Source organism: Gracilinanus agilis, chromosome 4, assembly GCF_016433145.1.
Source record: "Gracilinanus agilis isolate LMUSP501 chromosome 4, AgileGrace, whole genome shotgun sequence".
NCBI classification, from domain to species: Eukaryota; Metazoa; Chordata; class Mammalia; order Didelphimorphia; family Didelphidae; genus Gracilinanus; species Gracilinanus agilis.
The window spans coordinates 407,798,454-407,820,573 of NC_058133.1; the positions used below are offsets into that span (position 1 = coordinate 407,798,454).

The following is a 22,120-nucleotide window of genomic DNA, read 5'->3' on the forward strand; positions in this document are numbered from 1 at the left end:
CTTATCATATCAAATAATTTGTATAGTATTGGGATTAGTTGCTCTTTGAATGTCTGATAGAATTCACTTGTGAATCCATCAGGTCCTCGTGATTTTTTCTTAGGGAGTTCTTTGATGGCTGGTTCAATTTCTTTTTCTGATATGGGATTATTTAGGTTTTCTATTTCTTCTTCTGTTAATCTAGGCAATTTATATTTTTGTAAATATTCATCCATATCTCCTAAATTGTTATATTTATTGCCATATAATTGGGCAAAATAGTTTTTAATGATTGCCTTAATTTCCCCTTCATTAGAGGTGAGGTCTCCCTTTTCATCTTTGATACTGTCAGTTTGGTTTTCTTTCCCTTTTTTATTACATAGACAAGTACTTTGTCTATTTTATCTGTTTTTTCAAAATACCAGCTTCTAGTCTTATTTATTAATTCAATAGTTCTTTTACTTACGATTTTATTAATTTCTCCCTTAATTTTTAGTATTTCTAATTTAGTTTTCATCTGGGGATTTTTAATTTGCTCACTTCCTAGTTTTTTGAGTTGCATGCCCAATTCATTAATCTCTGGCCTCCTTAATTTGTTGATATATGCACTCAAGGATAGAAATTTCCCCCAGAGTACTGCCTTGGCTGCATCCCACAGAGTTTGGTAGGATGTCTCATCATTGTCATTCTCTTCAATGAAATTGTTGATTGTTTCTATGATTTCTTCTTTGACTAATTGGATTTGGAGAATCATATTGTTTAATTTCCAATTGGTTTTTGATTTGCCTGTCCAGGTGCCATTACTAATTATTATTTTTATTGCATTATGATCTGAGAAGGTTACATTTATTATTTCTACTCTTTTGCATTTGTTTGCAATGTTTCTATGCCCTATTACATGGTCAATCTGTGAATGTATAATGTGCAGCTGAAAAGAAGGTGCATTCCTTTTTGTCCTTATTTATTCTTCTCCACATATCAATTAAATCTAATTTTTCTAGGACTTCTTTCACCTCTCGCCTCTTTCTTATTTATTTTTTGGTTTGATTTATCTAGATCTGAAAGAGGAATATTTAGATCTCCCACTGTTATGATTTTACCATCTATTTCCTTCTTGAACTCTACCAGTTTCTCCTTTATGAATTTGGATGCTATACCACTTGGTGCATACATATTGAGCAGTGTTATTTCCTCATTCTTAATACTGCCTTTAATCAGGATGTAATGACCTTCCTTGTCTTTTTTAATCATATCTATTTTTACTTTGGCTTTGTCAGAAATCATAATAGCCACTCCTGACTTCTTTTTCTCATTTGATGCCCAAAAGATTTTGTTCAAGCCCTTAACCTTAAACTTGTGTATGTCCACCCGCCTCATATGTGTTTCTTGTAGACAACATATGGTAGGATTTTGGTTTCTAATCCACTCTGCTATTTGCTTCCGTGTTATGAGCGAGTTCATTCCATTCACATTCAGAGTTATAATTATCAGTTGTGCATTCACTGACATTTTTGTATCCTCCCCTAGTCCCACCTCTTCTTCTTACACTATTTTCTTTTAAACCAGTGGTTTGCTTTGAACCAGTATCCCTTATCCCTTCCCTTGATTAGCTTCCCTTTTTACACTATCCCTTGTTATTCCCCTCTTTTTGTTTTTAAAGGCCTAATGAATTCCCTCCCCCTTTTTCTCCCCTCCCTTTTTTGACCTCCCTACTCCCAAGCAACCCTTTGTTTATCCCTTCTGACTTTCTCAGTAGGGTTAGATAGAGTTTTTTTTATCCCAATGGATAATGTAGCTACTCTTCCTTCTCCGGGTTGATTACACTGAGAGTAAGGTTTAAATATTACTCTTAATGCTCTCTTCCTCTCCTTGTTATAATAGTATTTGTCCCCTCCTCTTCCCATGCCCTCTTTGTGTGTAATAGAGTATCCTATTTTTCTTATTCACTCAAGTTTCTTTTGGTGTCACCTATTATTCACCCCACTCTTTGCCACCCCCCTTGTCATCTTAGACTATTTGGTATTCCGTCCTCTCCCTATGAATTGTTCTTCTGATTGCTATGATAGTGAATAGAGTTCACTACAGAGAATTATACATAGCATTTCTCCACATAGGAATACAGATAATTAGATCTTATTGAAGACCTTAAAGAGTCAAATTTAAAAAAATTATGAGTTTTCTTTCTTTCCCCTCTGTTTCTTATTTACCTTTTCATGTTTCTCTTTATTTTTGTGGTTGGATATCATACTTTCCATTTAGCCCTGGTCTTTTCTGTGCAAATACTTGGAAATCTTCAATTTTGTTGAATGCCCATACTTTCCCCTAGAAGTATATAGTCATTTTTGATGGGTAGTTAATCCATGGTTGAAGGCCCAGCTCTCTTGCCTTTCTGAATATTGTATTCCATGCCTTGCAGTCTTTAATGTGGAGGCTGCCAGATCCTGTGTGATCCTGATTGGTGCTCCTTGGTATTTGAATTGTCTCTTTCTGGCTTCTTGTAAGATTTTTTCTTTAACTTGAAAGCTCTTCAATTTCGCTATTATATTTCTGGGTGTTGACTCTGGCTTCTTGTAAGATTTTTTCTTTTACTTAGAAGGTCTTGAATTTGGCTATTATATTCCTGGGGGTTGTCCTTTCTGGGTCTAGTGTAGAGGGTGATCTATGGATCCTTTCAATGTCTATATTGCCCTCTTTTTGTAGAACTTCAGGGCAATTTTGCTGAATAATTTCTTTTAGTATGGAGTCCAAGTTTCTATTAATTTCTGCTTTTTCTGGAAGACCAATTATTCTCAAATTGTCTCTTCTAGCCCTGCTTTCTTGGTCTGTCACTTTCTCATTGAGATATTTCATGTTTCCTTCTATTTTATCAGTCTTTTGACTTTGTTTTATTTGTTCTTGCTCTCTTGAGAGATCATTAGCTTCTAATTGCTCAATTCTAGCCTTTAGGGACTGGTTTTCGGTTAAAATCTTTTGGTTTTCCTTTTCAATCTGGTCATTTCTTGTCTTCAGTTGACATGCCTCACTTTCCAATTGTGAAATTCTGCCTTTTAAACTGTTATTTTCTTGCCAGATCTCTTCCATCTTTTTCATCATCTCAGATTTGAACTCTTCAATATCTTGTGACCAGTTTTCATTATTTTGGGAAGGTTTGGATATGATTTCTTGTTTGTTCCCCTCTGTTGTCTGGATTTTCTCTGTGTAAAAGTTGTTGAGTGTTCCAGACTTCTTCTTGATAATCTTTCTCTTCTGGGGTTTCTGATTTTGGCTTGCCATTGTTGTTAGCCCAGGGCCTTCTGTGCTTTATCCTCACACTCAGGGTCTGTCTAGGCTCCCGAGGTCTCAGGTCTCGTTGTTCTTGGGGTTGAGCCTCCTGGTCATCCCTGGTATGCCCCTCTGCCTGAGGCTCCTTCAGCAGTCTCAGGGCACTGCTTCTACTGCCATGTACCCGTCTGCACAGGGTCCCCACTCGAGGTCCAAGCCTGCGTTCGAGATCCTTGTCCGTGCCTAGGGCAATGTCTTCACCTGCACAGACGCTCAGGAAAGTCCATACACGTACTTTAGCCACTTGGGGTCCTAAGTCTTGTTGCTCTCAGGAACAGGCCCTGAAGCTGCCAATGACTCAATGGTGCCCCAAATCTGCTTTCACTCTTGTGAGCTGGCCTTTGAGCTATACGTGGTGTGGGGGGTGGTGGAGGGGCTTCTTCCTCTCGCATTTTAGTGAGAGCTGTTTCACCCCTTTATAGCATGGAAACACCCCAATTCCACGTACCTTCAATGCTGCGCCCTGTTGTGGGGTCGCTTCATTTGTCTGGATTCGTTTTTATGTCCCCTTAAGGAGTCCTGTATACTTTGGTTAGGAGAGATCAAGCAGTGCTGCTCCTTACTCTGCCGCCATCTTAACTGGAAATCAAAAGTGATTAGTAAATTTAACAAAATCATATAATTTTTTGTTATCAATATGGTCAGTTAGGTTTATTATTTCCATAGCATTTTACTCCTTCTGGCATAACTGTTTTCATTCAATCTCTTCATTGTATGTAATCATTGGGATATTATTTAGTTTTTCTAATGTGTGGAATGGAATTTTGGTGTCTGAACCCCAAAGTAACTCTAAAGAGCAGACAGAAGACTAGATAAGGGGCTAGCCGAGAAAATATGGCTTTTATTAGGAAAAGGGAGAGGACAGGGGCAGCACTCTCAGTGTCTGACCTAAATCAATGTCCAAATGTATTCAAATGAACTCAGAATTTATATAGGAAATTAACACAATGATTCTATTTTGGTTGCCCACCACTACTTTTGTAAGATACAATATCTATCTTTGTTATATTTTTCTTTGTCTTGAACTACTCTGGCCTTCCACCTTAAAGAGCTAAAGCATTAGGTGTGTTTCAGCTCCCTTAGGCTGAGCTATCACTTTCTTCTTTCTCAAAATCATCATTTTAGGAACCCTTTAATTGGAATAGGGGTTTTGAACCACATTATGCATATTCTCTACAGTTCTTTGAATCGGCAAAATAAAACAGGGAATCAAACAAGGATAAGTAAAAGAATACAGACAATAATAATTATGGTTGGAACAATCTTCATCCAGCATCCATTGAACATTGAATTTCACCCTGAATTTCTCTTCAGGTTTTCTGAGAGAACACTTAACTCTCTAAGTGCCCTTATGACAGACCCATCTGAGGATGTATTAGTAGGTATATATGGAAAGCAAGATCCTCCTATCAGAATACAAATTCCTCCTTTCTTTGCCAGGGACATGTCCAAGGCAACTCTGTCATCTGTCTACTTTCATCCAGTTCCTGAGCTAAGCCTATAATTGCTTCCCTAGTAAATCTCTATTAGTTGTAGTAAATATAATTAATCCAATTCATATTGTTATTTATAGTTGCCCACTGGCAAAGAGATTCCACACCAGCAGCTACCTCATTTCTAGCCTTGAATTTATCTGGGACTTCTCTGGATACCCTAACAATATCCAAGTACACCGAAGGATCAATCGAGCCCTAAGGGGCATCTCTCTTCTGCCTTGTCTTGCCTCCTTCCTGGGACTGATTCAAATATACTACAGTAAAGAGAATGGCCAATTTCACTAAGGCATATGTAGTCCATTTTACCAAGACCTTCCTCAGCATAGATTCTCCACAGGGCCATCAGAGATCTGCCCTTGATATGCTCAGCTTAGCACATTTGGGCCTGTCAGTCAAATCCCATATCTGCGAACACTCCAGCTGTCTCAGACCAGACACCTCCCACATGTCACGAGAGACATTTGCTGAGAGTATTCTCTTAGTTCTCAGTCATGGGAGGATATAGGGGTGGCAGTGCTCCACAGTGCTCTGGGGTCAGCTCTCTAAAGAGATTAGCCATGCACTTGAATCTGGTCTCAAACTTATCTATCCCCATTGGATGTGGAGCAATGTGAGCTCTAGGCCTTCCACTTATGCAAATGTAACAGTCTGATTTTCCCAAGTGACTAGCAGTATATCTGGCCCATTCCCACCAGACTTTAGTGTCAGTATATCCTGTTTCTGTCTCAATGAATCATCTTAAAACCAGAGCATTTGACACACTAGAGACTTCCCAGAAAAGCTGTAACCTGAATACTCTCTGAATTTGTCATTTTGCTGCTTAGGCTTTCTCCCTTTAATGGGGTAATCAGAAATCTACCAAAAGAGTCATATCCATATCTTGTGATCCCATATTCATACCAGCCTGCCCATTCTTCCTTAAAGTTTGTAACAGTAAAGAACAGGATCAAGTTATAATTATTAATGGACTGCTAAAGGGTAAAAACATTTTTCCATTCTAAGTTTTTGGGGCTGACTGTCCAATCCCGTGGTTCCTTTAAACACTAATTATTTTGGGACTTGAGAGCAATTAATGTTTTTCTTGGAGATTTTGGGTACAGCTGTGTTGTTGTCTTCTTCTGAATTTGTGTTTTGGTCTTCCCTGTCACCATAAGTAACTTTTTATATTGTTTCTTTTGTTGTTGTTATTGACTCATTTTCTAGCCTTTTTCTTTTCTATGAATTTTTTTAAAAAAACTGTTCATTGGGCTCTGTAACTGTTGTGAAGAGAGCACAGTTCTAAGCTTCAGAGTCTTTGTGTAGCTTTCTGATTTCAGTTATTGCAATGTGGTATGATGTAAGGAGAGTTGTATTTAATACTCTCCCAATCTGTGCTATGCTCTATGGACAACCTTCCAAGCACTCTCTTCCCCCTTGAAATTGCTACCCTCTCGTTACAAATGCTCCTCCTTACGCTGAGATTGCATCCTCAGTCTGCAACGTGGTTCTGTGGATGGGCAAAATGACAAGAGTCTTATGCCCAGACCAGCAAATGAACCCTTGTAATCTCCTTCTGAGCAGTTGTCCCACCACCCTTACTTCTTTGTGGCTGAGAGCTCCAGAAACCTTTGGTGCTGATTCAGCTTTGCTCAAGGCCTGCTGCGATGGTAGAGTCTGCCCCACGTGAGGCACTCCATCTCCACCCCATCACGTAGATCCCTTGTGCCAGCCTTCTAACTTATTTTGGGCCAAAAAATTACTTTGCCATATCTTCTTGTTGCTTATGCTGATCTAGAATTTGTTCTGAGGTTTTATATCATAGTTTTTAGAGGGTAATTTGGTAGATATCAGATGTGTCTGTGTACCTCCTCCTCTATCTTGACTGTACTTTCAGTTTTGTTCTCTTTAAAATCCAATACTTTACATTCATATTTTCTTGTTTTCTGTATTACTAATATGAGCAACATGAGGCTTTTGAATAACAATTCTTTGAAGTGGTTTCACCTCTTCTATTTCTGATAATGCAACTTGCAGAGTTTAAGGATCCTAAAGCATTATGTTGAAATGCACATATTTTAAAAAAAGGATTAGCAGTGTTTGCAATGGAATCCAATATAAACTTTTCCTATAAAAAAGGAATAAAGCAAGAGTGTTCTTGTGCTAATCTTATTCAAATTTTTTTAAAAAAACTAACATTATTTAAAATAGTTCTACAAATGATACAATGATTAGAATTATTGGAGACAGAAATATTTCTATATAATAAATTATTGTACTGTATATTACTCACATGTTATATATATTTTCCATCTTTTAACTCAGAATAAATATTTTCCCTCATATCAGCTAGCAAACTACTTCTTCCTCATAATACGGTTCCCAAGAAGGAAGTAGAAGTGCCACAACCCAAGAAAAAAGCTCCTGTAGCAACTCCAAAAGTTAATAAATCACGACCTTCAGGTGCAACTGAAACTTTATCTATTGTTGAAGAAGATTCTGTTAGCATTCCAACTATTGATGAAAATTCTCAAGTTTCAGGGCAGGTGAGAAATTGACACTGAAAAGAAATATCTTTCTGGTAAGAGTTTCAGACAGCTATTTCACTTTTTCCAAGACAGACTTGATTTTTAAAAATACTTGTTGAAGTTATAAAATTCTCTTTTCTGAAAACAGAAAAAATATTTTCCCGGGTTTTACATTCCATTATATGGTAAACTTCCATTTAATTCCATTGATATTTATCTTTTCAGCCAATATTCATATTTTAAAGTTTTTTTTGCAGGATGAAGGGTAGAAGGAATGTAACCTCAACTTTTAAAAATAAAATAATGGTTGATTTTGTTGATTGAAATAACAAAAAAGATTTTGGGTAGTTTTGTATATCATTTCAGTGGGAGAAATGAAGCAGTCTAGTGATTTCTCTACAGATGCATCATTGAACAAAGAGATTTAAGAAATACCCACTGTTAAAAACACAACACCACAAAAACAATTTCAGAAATTAGAGAACTGGAAGGCATATTACATAAATACCAGTCTCCTTCTTTTTTTACTAATTAGGCAAGTAAGGTCTGTAGATTTTAAGTCTAAGATCATGATTATCTAATGATATACCATGAATTTTTAGAATTCATTGATTTATGAAAATATTATAATATAATCTTGATGCTGAAAACACCCTTTTATTTTATAAGGAAACTTGGTTTTGTTTTTTTTTTCCATCTGGAGAGAATGTAATAGTGATAATGCCACAAAGAGTTGATATATATTTTTGGAAAGGGCTTTAAATTTGGAGGTAGAGGACTGGGTTTCAATTCTATCTCTGCCCTTCCTAGCTACCTTATCTTGTGAAAATCTTTTCAACTTTAGAACTAATTTTCCTGATCTTTAAAGTGAAGGGATTGAGTTAGATGACTTTTAAGGCTCCTTCCAGCTCTGTATTCAAGATACTATGTTCTCAGCATATATTTTGTGTTTACTCTAAATATTTCATCTTTATCCTAAGGTAACTGATATTGAGTTAGCAGTTTTAGTGCAGTTTACTTTGACATTTAAAATACTGTATATTTACCTTACTTATTCAATAAAGCAATGCATTTTATTTCAGACCTATAAGTATATCATCCAAGCTACAGTATTATATAACAGTTGGCCCCTTACAGAAAGCCAGTTGGCATTTGTTCAGACACTCAGAGACTTGGAGAAAAGTGATCTCAAAGGTATGTTACCTTAAATTCTAGCATCTTTATACACATTATGTTTGTACGTTATATCTCATAATTTTAATGTCATGTCAAACATTATTTTCTGCATAAATGGTATGTGTTTTTTGTTTTTTCCTGTATTTTGATTCTTAAAAGTTTAAACATTTTAAATGATTTGTTAAACAAAAATATGTAGAACATTTATACTTAGGTGAAAACTATTTTTACCTTGTCAAATCAGAATATTTTATTGTGTTCTACTAGATAACTTTCAAGTTATTTAAGAAAAATACATTTTCATAAATTTCAAATTTATGACAATTTGTTTATAAAATGCATCTCTGCTTTTGTATGTTCTAGTAAAAATATTTTAGCATTTCAGCAGATAGAGATAAGTTACATGAAAGATGACTTTTTGATTTATGAAATTTTATGTAACATATCTCACAATGTAAAGCAAAAATAATAGGTTTTACTCTTTAAAAATTAAATGTAGACACCCATAATATTTGAGCATTGGGCAAAAAAGAGATTATTTTCACATCTGGAGGGAAATATTTTTCAGAAGCAGAGCACTTGTACTTGTCTCTCAGAACTTTTCCAAATAAAATGTGTTCTTTTTTGGTTGCCACAGAACAGTAATTAAGTTTATATTTGATAGTATATTGGTGATCTATTTATGTAAAATAAGCAACATATCTTACAGAAACATTTCAAAATTATTTTCAAGAGTCATTAAAGAATTTTTTTGCCATGGGAAAAAAGAGATAGACAATATTTTCACCTTTATATTTTTCAAAATTCCATCATCATATGGAAGGAGACCAGAGGCATCATTGTTAGATATTGCAAATGGCATGAAAGTTCTGAAGGAAAATAATATATTTCATATCCTCAGCAAGAGATGAAATGGAGAGGAAATTTGAAGATTAAATCTAAGGGAGTAGGGTGAAGTGGAAAACAAGCCTGAACTAGCATTGGAGTGAGAGAATACCATGGAAAGTAGACAAAACTCGATGGGTCAGGCCAAAGATACCATAGCCATTAGTAAAAAACCAACCTTATATTTGGATGTAGAGGAGCTTTCCAACAATAGGGACATGTCCTAATTCTTATCTAACATACTTGGGATCCTTTCCAGCTTTCTATAAACTGTATATTTTATAAGCATGTCCTCTATGATAAAAGACTGAAATATAGAACAGCATGATGCATAATACATGATGCATCTTCCTCCGGGTGAAGACAGAAATCTTGATAAAATCTCTTTAGGTTTAGTCATTCCACTAGTTTTCAATCCACCTACAAGTATATGTGCTCATCTAGTCACCTGTATGTTCCTTGAGGATAGTTCTAACTGTTAGTTTTTTATCTTTGTGTAACAGGCAGCCCAGGCATGTATCCTCTAACATCTCTTATTTAAAGTAGGAATTTTCCTTAGACATGTTTCAAATACTCTTTGTTCTTGATTTCTCATACCCATTAAAGGAGGGCATTCCTCTTACAAATTCGTAACTTCCTTGTTGCAACTGAAGTGGATACTGCTGGGTTGATACGTCAAAAATGACCACATTTATGAACTAGAATTAGCCCTGGACTTTCCTTTTAAAAGATATATGGTCTGTACCTGTGTATAGACAAAGAAGAAAACTGAGACTCAAAAGGAGATAATTTCCTATGATAGCAGAAACCAGATGTTCCAAAAATGAACAATAAATATTCAACAGAATTTGGAATTAGACCAATGGAAACTTTTCTAAAGAAAAGACCAAGAGTCAGTGCACACACACACAGACACTGGAATGTATATGAATCTTAAGAAAATTAGTGAGACTACATTTAGCCTTTACAGGACATTGTGTGTAAATAGGGACCAGTGCTTAGAGCTTTGTGACAGACAGTGGTAAAAAGCAGCACAGGGGAGAGAGTGCTGAACCTGGCGTCAGGAAGGCCGGGATTCAAATCCAGCTATAGACATAAAATGTTTAACTTTTGTTTGCCTCAATTTCCTTATCTGAAAAATGGGGATGATCATAATAGCATCTGCCTTCCAAGGTTTTTATGAGAATATTGAATGAAATATTAATTAAATACATTGCAAATCTTAAAGTATCACATTTATGCTAGTTATTATTATCCATTATAATTGTCGTTGTGCATCCTTCATTTTTGAAGAATACCAGTGACATTACAGAGGTGTTGTCCCCACTCAAGCATGGATTGGATTTAAGTGAGGCAGAATTGTACAAAATTTCAGACTGGCTGTCTCTTCCTGAGTCGTTGAAATACAGTGACAAAACAGAAGTCAAGAGGACCAGAAATGACCCAAGATACTGTGGATGACCTTTGATGTCTGTCCAAACTCTGAGCCCCCCACAGAGTTTGCTTCAGCCACCTTCACGGTCTTTGGAACAAATCCATTCTGCCAGGGGAAATCTTCCCATGTTTAGGGTAGACATCCTCCTCACTCATTGACTTGTCTGAGGCCCATCAGCTACCTTCATCCTGATTCAGCTCGTGCTGCAGCTGTGCATGTTCTGTAGTTTCTTGGAGCCACTGGTGAAAGGGAAGGGCAAGTGGGCACCCCAGGAGATGAGCAGCCCAGAAAAGGCTTGGCAAGCCTTCACGCCAAAGTGCTCGTCCTCCCTGAGGACCCCGCTTACTTTTGCTTTAGCTACTGTAGTTGCATGCAAGAAGCCACTCTGTGAGAAGGAACAGTGTGGTCAGGAAGGGATTAAAAATTTCAGTGAGAAGAGGCAGGAGATCAGGCAGCCTCATTCATACCTGCAGAGAAGCTCCCAGGCTTCCCAGTACAAGCCCACAAAGACGAGGGGCATATCCAGAACCATGTATACCAAAAGAGTTCTGTCAATTTGGGGAGCTTATAGAGGACTTGCATTTTGAAAAATTAAGTGAAATCATTTAGAGGCCCCAGAGAGGACCTATTATCCCTTATCATTGGGATGAAATGAAGAGTTGCATAAGATAAACTATAATAAAGCTCCACACAATAGAAGTAAAGAATACGGGAGACTTGGTTAATAAAAACTTTATTATTAAAAAATGTTGGCAGTTTTTTTAGACTGTAAGCTCAGTATGAGTCAATGTATGACATGATAAGAAAGAAAAAACAAAATCACCCAAATATTGCCATAAAAGAGGCATAGTATCCAAAAGCATATGGGAAACTCCTGGTACAGACATCCTTCACCAGTGCTGATTGGCAGTTTACCTGTAACTTAAGAATTGTCTGTGGCCTTGACAGGGTAAGCAGTTTGCCCATGGGGACACAGTTTGTTTTAGAAGCAAAGCTTGAACCTAGACCTTCTTGATGTGAAGACCAGCTATTTTATCCTTGATCTATACTGGCTCTTGAGTCCAAACTGGAATCTAGAATGACAACAGAAAGAGTTCCTTTATATTCTTCCCTAATCAGAACGAATATAGAATACCATGCCAGGCCCAGACACTCATTTAGAAAAGACAAAGAAATCTAGAATGTGTCCAGATGGGAATGAGTAATATACTAAAATTTTAGGGTAAACATAATAAATAGAACTGGGAAGGTTAAACATGGCTGTGTTTAGGTGTTTGAAGGATTGGTATTCTGTTTTTCCTTAGAGAGACAGAACTAAAAGTGCTGGATGGTCAATGGAAAGAGATAAGTTTCAAATTGAAATAAGGTAGAATTACCCCTTAATGGAATGGGCTGCTTTTGGAGGCCTCAATTTATGCCTTTTGACTGTCTTCAAGCAGTGATTGAGAATAATGCAGAAAGGAAATTGGTCAGGTACAGCCTGGACAAAATGACCTCTGATGTCCTTTCCAACTTTTTAAGAAGTGAATCTGTGACATATCCTATTCATACATTTAGTATATAATATAATAAGGACTTAATAATAATAACAATAACAATAATAAAGGATTCTAAATTTATAATAATCTTTTCACACTATATACCATGCCTTCTCTTTAGTCAGTATCAGTGGCGTCTTTACTTTTCCCTTGAGAGCTCAAAGTTTAACTAAAAGGAATTTTAGTATTGCATATATGAAACTTCATATTTAAATAGTGTTCTATGTATTATGAGTGAGTCTTCTGAGTAAAATCTCTTCGTATCAAAGGAATTCTTCAAATATCTTTATGAGAAACCTAGAACAGGCATGTGACAAACTTCAGTTAAAGTTGATCTGTGTTTAAGGTAAAACTATAGTGCCACCTTCAGTGAATTTCAACATCCAAGTGAAAATTGCTTAGTAACTGGATTGCTTGGAATTTTTCAAATAGTTATAAGACTTTGGAATCTTTTGTTATTGTCTCCTAAACTCCATCTAAAACTCTATGCATAATTAGCATTGTTGTAATTTGATATGCCTTGTCATTGAAACATAGCAAAGCAATTTGAGTAATGAAACAAAAATATTGAATTATTAAGGTCTTCTCCTTTGGCATTAGTTTTGTAAACTTATTTTCCCCCTTATGGAAGAAAAAAGGTTCTCACACATAATTTTGAATTTTTTTACTTAAAAAATATAACTCCTGATGTTTAGGGTTTTTAATGCTTTCTTCAAAGTCCCTAAGTATAAGAAAGTGATAGCAAGTTTACCAAATGGACCATTCTTTAAAAAAAATGAAGTTACTGTCTAGAAAAAATCATGAGACATAATTATTATCCTGTGAATTGGGGTTTGTTCACACAATTAGTAGAGATATACTTAGCCCAAAAGGTCCATGACATACTAATTCTAAAATTTATTTTTTTGAGGTTTTATAGTGATTTTAATTTTTGTAAAGTAAAATACAACAGAGGGACAGCATTTCATAGTGATAGAAAGCTGGCCACAGAGTATAGAAGACTTGCATTCGAAACACGCTAAAAGACTCTAACTATGTTATTTTGAATAAGTCATCTAAAACCTCAGCAATTGCAAGCAACATTCAAAGACTAATTTGCAAAGTAGTTGTCTATCCATAATGGTGGGCAAAGTTTCCTTCCTGGGAGTTCTCTATAACCTAGGCCGCAAACCTTTTAGAGATGGAATATTGAGCCCCACCCCCACTCCACCCCCCAGACAAGTGCTGTTTCCCCGCACATGCCATGCCCCTCCCCTCTATAAGTGCCTAGCACAACTTTACCCCACAGGGGAGGGAGGAAGTGCTCTCATTGGGCTGCTGGGTGGAAGGGTGGGAGAAGTGAGGAATGTCCTCAGCAAGTGTAGAGAGGGGGAGGGGAGTGGCCCAAGAGCTCTTCTCCCCTCTAGCTTTGCCACCTGTGAGCCACCCACCTTACCTCCTGTGCACTGTTACTGGGCTGCTGGGCAGAGGGTTGGGGATGGGAAAAGTGTCTTCAGGCACTGCTGAGAGGGAGAGGGGAGCAGCTCTGCCTGAGACCCTCTGCCTTTCTAGTAATGAACTATTAGGGATGAGGAGCAGTGTACATGGCCACAGAGGGAGCCCTGAATGCCATCAGTTTGCCATTCTTACCCTGAAACAAAGAAATAATTTAGACCAAAAATAAAACACCTTGATGAATACAAGTTTTTCTTTTAATAGAAATCTTCTGCTTGATTCTCCCCTTTCCTTCTCTTCTTGCAGCACTCAAACATCACACGATAGAGTATATATCATCTGAACAAAATTAATTTTTTAATTCCCTTTTTCTCTGTTAATGTGTCTCAAATATTAAATTTTTGCTGGTGTTGATGGAAGGTTGCTCTCTCCAAATAGTATTAAAACTTCTGTCAGTTGACAGTGTTCAATCAGTGAAAGAGACTCACTTCTTTGATATTGTGAGGAAGTAAATTTTGGGGAGCAGGAGTTTGATCAAAAGCAAATGCACAGTTTATTAAACACAAAACACTTTGTTTATTATTAGGAAAATACGGATAGAAAATAAGAAGGAGGAAAGTGAAAGTAATCTTATAATAGTTTGTAACTATACCCCAGATCCCAATCCTAACTAAATTTTTTCTAGAAAGCCCTACATCTATCTGTCTCAGAGGGCGATATCTTCTGCTAGTCCAAAGCCCTTGCCTACTTTTCTGTTCTCTCTATTTGATAATATAACAACTCTCTATCTACCCAAATTATTAATAATTAATAAGACTATCGAGGCCTTAAATCTGTTTCTTAGTCTCCTCACAGTCCCAGAGAGAACAAGCCACACATACTCCTCTTCCCAGGGGACCCAGAGAAAAAAGCCCCTTTCTAGTGGTCTGCAATTTACAAACCACACTCTTCTGACTGTCACTGACAAGCTGCACAGCAGGGGGTCTCTTACTGAAAAATATTATCGTTCCTTTTCCTCTTAAATATAAAAAGGACAAATTAATAAAAACTCTCTTAACAATATGCTGCACTTTCCCTCCAAAATATTTATCTTAAAACACTTTCCCTATAATTTGCAGAACAAATCTGTATTCTTTCAGTATTAATGATTCATTAAGGCATTTATAATTAGACAAATTTTTAAATTAGAAAAAACTGAAGGAATTAGAAAAATCAATGAAGAAACAAAACGATCACTGCAGATAATATGATGATAAACATAGAGAATTCTAGAGAATCAACTAAAACCCAGTGGAAGTAATTAGTAACTAAGCTTAATTATTATTAATAACTAATAACTAACTAATAATCTATGAATAATTAAGCAAAGTTGTAGAATATTAAATAAACCCACATAAATCATCAGTATTTGTATCTATTATCAATGAAGAACAGCAACAAGAGACAGAAAGAGAAATTTCATTTAAAATAACTGCTTACAACATAAAATACTTGGAGTCTACCTGCCAAGATAAACTCAGAACTATATAAGCAAAATTATAAAATACTTTTCACACAGTTGAAGTCAGATGTAAATAACTGGATGAATATTAATTGCTTGGTGGCATAGCAAGTCAATAATAAAAAATGCCAATTCTATCAAAATTGATTTACATATTCACTACCATACCAATAAATTTACCAAAAAAATTCCTATAATGAAATTCATATGGAAGAACAAAGGATAAAAGAAAACAAAACGCCAAGGGAATCAATGAAAAAAATTGTGAAGGAAGGTGACCTAGCAGTCCTAAATCTCAAAATGTATTATAAAGTGATAATCATAAAAAAAATCCAGCACTGGCTGAGAATTAGAGTGGTGGATCAGTGGTATAGATTAGGTATACCAAGCATAGTAGTAAATGACCATAGTGTTTGATAAATGCAAAGATCCAAGCTTTGGGGACAATAATCCACTATCTGACAAAAATTGCTAGAAAAAACTTGAAAACTTTTGCAGAAGCTAGGTGTAAACTAATATCTCACATTGTGAACAAACATGGGCAAAATGTGTATATGATTTAGAAATAAAGTGATAATCAAATTAAGGGAGCACAGAATAGTTTACTTGTCAAATCCACATACAAGGGGAAAATTTATGACCAAACAAGAGATAGAGAGCATTATGAGATGGAAAGTGGGTAATTTTGATTTATTAAAAGCTTTGCACAAACAAATCTAATACAACCAAGATGAGAAGGAAAGCTGGAAATTGGGGAAAACTTTATAGTAGTTTCTCTGATAAAGGCATTATTTCCCAAATATATAAAGAAATATGAGTCATTTACCAATTGATAAGTGGTCAAAGGACATGAATAGGCAGTTTTCAGAAGAAGAAATTAAAACTTTCTTGAGTGATGGAAAAATTCTCTAAATCACCTTTAATTAAAGAAATGCAAGTTAAAACAACTCTGAGTACCAAATCACATCTACTAGATTGAGTAACATGACAGAAAAGGAAAATGAGAAATATTGAGAGGTTGTTGAAAATTTGGACAATAATGCACCACTGGTGGAGCAATGAACTGATTCAACCATTTTGGAGAACAATTTGAAACTATGCCCAAAAAGCATAAAACTTTGCTTACTCTTTGACTTAGCAATACCACTAGTATATCAATATCCCCTGAAGAGATCAAAGAAAAAGGAAGAAGTTCTATATGTTAAAAAGTATTTATAGTAGCTCCTTTTGTGGTAGCAAAGAGTTAGAAATAAAGTGAAGGGATGTCCATTGATTGGAGAATGACTAAACAAGTTGTGATATGTGATTGTGATGAAATATTATTTGCTACAAGAAATGAGTAGGATGTTTTCATAATTACCTGGGAAGACTTATGTGAACTAATACAAAGTGAAGGGAGCAGAAGCAGGAGATCATTGTACACAATAATAGCAATATTTTGAGATGATCAACTGCGAATGACTTAGCTATTCTCAGCAATACAAAAGACTTATGGTGAAAAATGTTAACTTTCAGAGAAAGAACTAATGGTGTCTTTTTTTACTTTTGGGGGATCTGTGTTTTTTTCTGCAACATGGCTAATATGGAATTATATTTTGGATTATGGCACATTTTTATATAACTTGATTATTTGACTGTTTATTATATACCTAATCTATTCCATTGATCCACTATTCTATTTCTTTGCCTGTACTATAATGTTCTGATGATTATCCATTTTAATACATTGAGATCTGGTACTATTACATTGTCTTCCTTCATTTTTTTTATGTTTTTGATATTCTTAACTTCTTGTTCTTCCAGATTAATTTTGTTATTATTTTTCTAACTCAATAAAATACATTTTGGTCTTGGAGTATCTTGTACACATTCCTCAGATGGTTCAGGGCACTGACATTGCATATGTCAATCTTCTGGTCCATTAGTCTCAGCTACCTATTTCTGCAGTTGCTATTTGAATACATAGTTCCTGCTAAGCATTGTTCCTCAATGCTCTCTTTTGAAGTCATCTCTTAGAGGACAAAAAACTTTCTTAGCTTCTGCCTGCTACAAAGCATAGTTTAGCAAAGTTCATATTAATGAAAGCAAGCTAAAACATCTTTAGTGATAGGCAACATACTCAACTTAACAAAAGTCAGGCGAGAGAGATGAAAATATAAACTCAGAGGAGGACAACAATTGCAAAAAGGAAACATGAAGACCCAAAAGAAAGTGAGAAAGGAAGTCAAGGCCCAATAACTCTTAGAAGAACTTGAAAAGAAGTATAAAATCAAATAAATGAAGTGATAGAAAGATTCAACAGCTTGGAAAAATGTACTGAAAAAATATAATTCCCTAAAAACCAGAGTAGATCAAATGGAAATGGAGACCAAAAGAAAAAAAAAGAACAAAACTCCTCCCTAAAGCCTAGAGTGGTCCAAATTGAAATGAAGGGGGAAATGCACTGAAGAAAGCAGCACCCTATAGATAATAATGGGCCAAATGGGATTGGAAGCAAAAACACTAAAGACAACAACTCTCTCAAGACCAGAATGGGGTAAAAAGAAAAGGAAACAGAAATACTCAGGGGAGACAATAGCTTCATAAAATTTTGAATTGAACAAATTGAAACTAATGGCTTCATATGACATTAGGAAACAATAAGAAAATTAAAAGATTGAAAAAATAGAATGAAATCTGACTGGAAGAAAAACTGACCTGGAAAATAGATACAGGAAAGACAATCTAAGAATCATTGTAATACCTTAAAATTATGATAAAAAAAGAGCATGGATACCATATTATAAGAAATCATCAGGGGAAGATACCCTGATATTCTTGAAAAAAGAAAGGAAAATAGAAATCAAAAGAATTCACTAATCACCTCCAGAAATTGACAATAAAGTAAAACATCCCAGGAATACTATAGACAAATTTAAAAACTACCAGGCCAAAGAAAAAGTACTCTAAGCAGCCAGAAGGAAACAATTGAAGTATTGTAGCACCACAATCAGTATTATAAAAGATCTGACAGTGTCTACATTAAAGGGCCAAAGAATAAAATATGATATTCTGAAAAGCAAATGATCTAAGCCTATAACTAAGAATCATGTACCTACTAAAACTGAGCATAATCCTCCAGTGGGGAAAAGTGGTATTTAATCAAATAGAAGATTTCTAGGCATTCCTGACCAAAAAAAAACCAGAGCTGAAAAGAAAATCTGATGGACAAAAATGACACTAAGAAAAAGCATAACATGGTAAAGAAAAAAGTGAAAACTTAAATGTTTCAGTAAGGTTGACTTGAGTACATTTATACCTAAGAATGTGATAGTTGCAATACATAAGATGTCTATAATACTTGAGGTTTTTAAGGTACTTACCATACTCAAGATACCTAAAGTATATAAGATATTTAAGCACTCTATTATCATTAGGGGAGTGAGGAGTATACATAGAATGAAGGAAGGGAGAAACCTGAATAGGATGGGTTAACATAAAAAAATTAAGAGAGGGAAAAGGAAATCCATAGAGAGAAGAGAAAAGGAGAGATAGAGGTAGAGGGTAAATTATTTCACATGAAGAGGTACATACAAGTCAATATAGTGATCTAGAATATGAAGGGAGTGTGGTGGACAGTGTTTGAACCTTACTCTTACTGGAATTAGCTCAAAACGGGAATTAAACCTATCCTCAATCTGTTATAGAAAAATGTTTTACCCTATAGGGAAGTATTAGTGAAGGAGAAATAAAAGAAGGGTGAGGAGAATGGACAAAAGATAGGGTGAACTGGGAGAAGTGGTAGAAGCAAAACATTTGTGAACAGGGAGGCTGAAAAGAGAGAGAAGGATAAATAGGGAAAATAAGATGGAGAGAAAAGCAATTAATAATCATAACTGCTAATGTGAATGAGATGAACTCACTCATAAAACAGAAAAATATAGCGGAGTAGATCAAAAACCAAAATCCCACAATATGCTGTCTACAAGAAACACATTTAAAGCAGGGAAACCCACACAGAGTAAAAATAAGGGACTGGAGCTGACTTGATTATGTTTTAGCTAAAATAAAGAAAAAAGCTATGATCTTAGACAAAGCAAAAGGAAAAATGTATCTAATCAAAAGAGATAAAGAAAGAAATTACATTTTGATAAAAGGCACCAAAAACAATGAAACAATATCAAAATCAAACATTTATGCAGCAAATGGTATAAGATCCAAATTCCTAAAGGAGAAATTACGTGTTATAGAAGTAAATATGGAGTAAAACATTTGAGGGGAGGGGAGTCAGTGTTCCCTTCTCAGATGTTGATGAATGCAAACAAAGAATAAATAAAAAAGAATTTAAAGAGGTAAGTATAACTTTTGAAAAGTTAGATATGATAGACCTCTGAAGAAAACTAAATGGCAATAGAAAGGAATATACATTTTTTTTCACCAGTACATGACTCCTTCACCAATATTGGCCATATAATAGAACATAAAAACTTCATAAACAAATACAGAAAAGCAGAAGTATTAAATGGTCCTTTTCAGACCATAATGCAATAAAATTGCATTAAAAATGGAAGAAGAAAGATTAAAAATTAATTGGAAACTAATCTTATCCTAAAGAATGAATGGGTCAAAGAACAAATCATAGAAACAATCGACCATTTCATTAAAGAGAATGACATGCCAAAATTTATGGGATGCAGATGAAACTATACTATGGGGAAATTTACATCTCTAAATTCTTTCACCATTAAAATACAAAAAGAAATGATCGATGAATTGGGCTTGCAACAATAATAAGGAAAACTCAAAAAAGAACACATGAAAATCCCCAATTAAATACCAAATTGGAAATCCCCAAAATCATGAGACAGTAATAAAATCTAAAGTAAGAAAATCATTGAACTAATAAAGCAAGGCGCTTCTTTTTATGGAAAAGAGATAAACCATTGGTTAATGATTTTTTAAAAAGAAAGAAGAAACCAGATTACCAACATCAAAAATGTAAAAACCAAAATCACAACCAGTGAAGAAATTAAAACAATTATTGGAAGTTATTTTGCCTAACTCTATGTCAATAAATCTGATAATCTAAATGAAATACATGGATATTCATAAAATATAAACTGCCTAAATTAAGAAAAGAGGAAATTGAATATTTAAATAACCTCAATTCAGTAAAACAAATTGAACAAATCATCAAAGAATTCCCTAAGAGAAAGGTACCAGGGTCAGATGGATTCACAAGTGAACTTAACAAAACATTGATGGAACAATTAACTCTAATACTACGTAAACTATTTGGAAAAATAGAGGAAGGAATTCATCCAAATTTCTTTTATGACATAAATATGGTACTGATACTTAAACTAGAAAGAGACAAAACAGAAAAAGAAAACTATAGACCAATCTATCTAATAAATACAAATGCAGATTTTAAAAATAATACTAGCAAAATTAGAGCATTATATCACAAGGATCATGTACCTTGACCAAGTGAGTTTTTTATTAATCTCAATATTTAGAAAACTATCAGCATATTTGACCAGAATCAATAAAAATTACAAAAACCATGTGATTATCTCAATAGATACAGAAAATGCATTTTTATAAAATACAACTCATTCCTTATAGAAACATTAGAAAACTCTGGAATAAATGGACTTTTCCTTAATGTGATAAATGACATCTATCTAAAACTATTATCAAGCATTTTAGGTAATAGGAATAAACTAGAATCCTTCCCTAGATCAGGAGTGAAGCAAGGATGCCCCAAAAATACTCCTGTTTAATATTGTACTAGAAATGCTAATTTTAGCAATAAGAGCAGAAAAAATTGAGGAATTATAATAGGCAATGAAGAAACAAAGTTATCATTCTTTGAAGATATGATGGTATACATACAGATCCCCAGAGAATCAGACAAAAAAATTAATCAAAACTACTTTAGCAAAGTCACAGGATACATAAAATAAATCCATATAAAATATAAATATTTCTCTTGACCACAAAGTCCAACAGCAAGAGATTGAAAGGAAAATTCCATTTAAAGAGACAAGACAATATAAACTACCTAAATGTATGCCTACCGAAACAAACCCAGCAACTATATGAACACATTCACAAAACATTTTTCACATAAAGTCAGACCTAAACAATTGGGAAAACACTAATTGCTCATGTATATGTCAAGCCAATATAATAAAAATTTCAGTCCTTCTTAAATGATTTTACCAGTTCAGTGTCATGTCAAACTACCCAAAAATTATTTCCTAAGGCTTGAAAAAAATAACAAAATTCATTTGGAAGAACAAAATGTCAAGAATATCAAGAGAATTAATTAAGGAAAATAAGGAGACCTAGCTGTAGTAGTTCTCACATTATACTCTAAAGTAGTAATCATCAAAATAATCTCATACTGGCTAAGAAATCGAGTAGTGGATCAGTATACTAGATTAGGTAATACACAGCAGTTAATGACAATAGTAACCTAATGTTTGATTAACCCAAATATCCAAGTTATTTGACAAAAACTGCTGGGAAATGTGGAAAATATGGTAGAAACTAGGCATAAATAAATATCTCATACCACACACCAAGATAAAGTGATAATGGATACTTGATCTAGAAATAAAGGGAAAACAAATTAGGGGAACATGGAAAAATTTGCCTGTCAGACTTATAGATAAGAGAAGAATTCATCACCAAACAAAACATAGAGAACATTACAAAAAAATGAAATGGATGATTTTGATTGCATTAAATTAAAAAAGTTTTTGCGTAAACAAAATTAACGCTACCACGATTAGAAGCAAAATAACAAATTAGGAACAAATTTTTAAAGCAGGTGACTCTGACAAAGTCCACATTTCCAAATA

General features: G+C 34.7%; 1 protein-coding gene across 1 annotated transcript in view; it reads left to right on the plus strand.

Moving 5' to 3' along the window:
• ADGB (androglobin) overlaps window positions 1-22,120 on the plus strand; it is a 330,120-nt gene that overhangs the window by 250,088 nt on the left and 57,912 nt on the right. Inside the window, exons 22-23 of the mRNA XM_044675455.1 lie at window positions 7,122-7,318; window positions 8,383-8,494. Coding sequence (XP_044531390.1) covers window positions 7,122-7,318; window positions 8,383-8,494 — 309 coding nt within the window. The remainder of the gene's footprint in view (window positions 1-7,121; window positions 7,319-8,382; window positions 8,495-22,120) is intronic.